The sequence below is a fragment of the Chaetura pelagica genome, unplaced genomic scaffold, assembly GCF_000747805.2.
Source record: "Chaetura pelagica isolate M959 unplaced genomic scaffold, ChaPel_1.0 scaffold27, whole genome shotgun sequence".
NCBI classification, from domain to species: domain Eukaryota; kingdom Metazoa; phylum Chordata; class Aves; order Apodiformes; family Apodidae; genus Chaetura; species Chaetura pelagica.
Window position 1 is genome coordinate 3,084,001 of NW_009954020.1, and position 1,979 is coordinate 3,085,979.

The window sequence follows — 1,979 nt, forward strand, 5'->3', positions numbered from 1 at the left end:
GCTGGGTTCCTACTTGGAAATTTATATTTTGTCTGCTTAAAATGGCTTGAGTAATTTTGGTTGGAGGAGATGTGCTTCTCTACGTCAGTATGAAAACCTTTGAGTGATATCACCACCCTGGGAGCCTCCCTTATGGAAAGATGTTGTAGACTTGCATTAAATCTGGTCCTTTTCCTTGTAATTTTCTGTTAAATGATTCTCACCTTCAGTGTAAAATGTTGCAAGGGCATTAAAATGGTAGTTTAGAAATAATTATCTGAGGTACTACTTTCTTTTCCATAGCATCTTCTGGCTTCTTTCCTAATAACTTGTGAAACTTTTTGATAACTCGTGATGTAAATATGACTGTGAAGTAGAGGGAAGTGGCTTCTAAATGGCTTATCTCTGAACTGCAAAAGTCACCCACCTGATGCTCGTTGTGGAGAGAGCTCAAGCATATGAGTCTCATAGAGATGATGGCCAGAAAACAGTTTTCTGTACATGGCTACCTGGGAGGATTCCTTTGAAAGGTTACTTTGAACATTGCTGGGCACTGTGATTTGGCTGCTGTGAGCAAAAAGATTTAAAAATGTATTAAAATTTTAAACTTTTCATATATTTTTTACAGTCCATTAGAAATTAAAATAAACTTATATAAAGGTAGTTCACAGAGTATTTGAAATTGAAATAAAGAACTGGCATTTCAGCAGAAGAGTGGATCACATAGGTGGTCAGGCCTGTGCCTCTGACTTCCAGTCTTCCTGTTGCCCTCACATCTGGTGCAAATTTTGTGCAGTTTATGTACAATGTGAATTTTATGAAGACTTATATTCAAGTTCTAATATTTTTAAAATGAGGCTTTTTTTCTGAAGGAAGGATTCTAGACATGAAAATGCAACATATTTTTTGCATTTGTACGTATGTACCCAAACCCACATATTTGATGCTGAGGTATAGAATCATAGCATCATAGAATAGTTTGGGTTGGAAAGGACCTTAAAGATCATCTAGTTCCAAACCCTGCCATGAGCAGGGACCAGATTGCTCCAAGCCCCATCCAGCCTGCCCTTGATCACTTCTAGGGAGAGAGCATCTGCAACTTCCTTGCGCAGACTGTTCCAGTGTCTCATCACCCTCACAGTAAAGAATTTCTTCCTAATGTCTAATCTACCCTTTCCAGCTTAAAACTGTTATCCCTTGTCCTATCACTACCCTGTCTGATAAAGAGCCCCTCCCCAGCTTCCCTGTAGACCTTTCAGGTACTGGAAGGCCACTATAAGGTCCCACTGGAGCCTTCTCTTCTCCAGGCAGAACAACCCCAACTCTCTCATCCTGTCATCACAGGAGAGGTGCTCCAGCCCTCTGATCACCTTCATGTGCCCTATAGATGGGCATAGTTTTATATGTGATTGAGATTTACAGATTTAAAGATTTTATAAACTTAGTTCATCAAACATAAGGAAATGGCAGCAGTGGAAAAGGAGTACAAACCTTTTCATTTCAATTTTCTCAATCCATGTCTCTAGGGCATCTTGTTGGCAACCAGGAGATGGAGAGGCCCCATCAAACTCTGTCAGTGAAGACTGCCTGTATCTGAACATCTTTGTTCCTGCCACCACTGTAAGTAGGAGGAGACTTGAATATTTTTGGTAGCTGGGCACTGCCTCTTCAAAGTACTTATAATTCGCATGAATGACTGTTTTTCTTGTGGTGTTCACAAAGCCCAGCAAGAGTAAATTAGCCATTCTATTGTTTGTACTGGTGCAAGGGTATTCCCTATGGGATTTCTGCGAGCTGTGTTTGGGCAACTAGAAAGACAGAAAATTAGAAAGCTAGAATTAAAAGTGAGACAATAACACAATATAACACATCACATGAACTCTTACCACCAGTTGAGAGGCAGCAAATATTTTTTTTTCACCCTGATCTTTATTGTTCCCCTGTTGCCATCTGTGGGAACTGTTGAGGAATGAGGGTAGCAAGAAATGCTCAACCCACAG

The 1,979-nt window shown here is 40.2% G+C and overlaps 1 protein-coding gene across 1 annotated transcript in view; it reads left to right on the top strand.

The window, feature by feature from the left end:
- TG (thyroglobulin) overlaps positions 1-1,599 on the top strand; it is a gene marked incomplete at its 3' end in the record, with an annotated part of 81,580 nt that extends 79,981 nt beyond the window's left edge. The window contains exon 38 of the mRNA XM_010002286.1: positions 1,506-1,599. Coding sequence (XP_010000588.1) covers positions 1,506-1,599 — 94 coding nt within the window. The remainder of the gene's footprint in view (positions 1-1,505) is intronic.
- Positions 1,600-1,979: the final 380 nt, after the last annotated feature.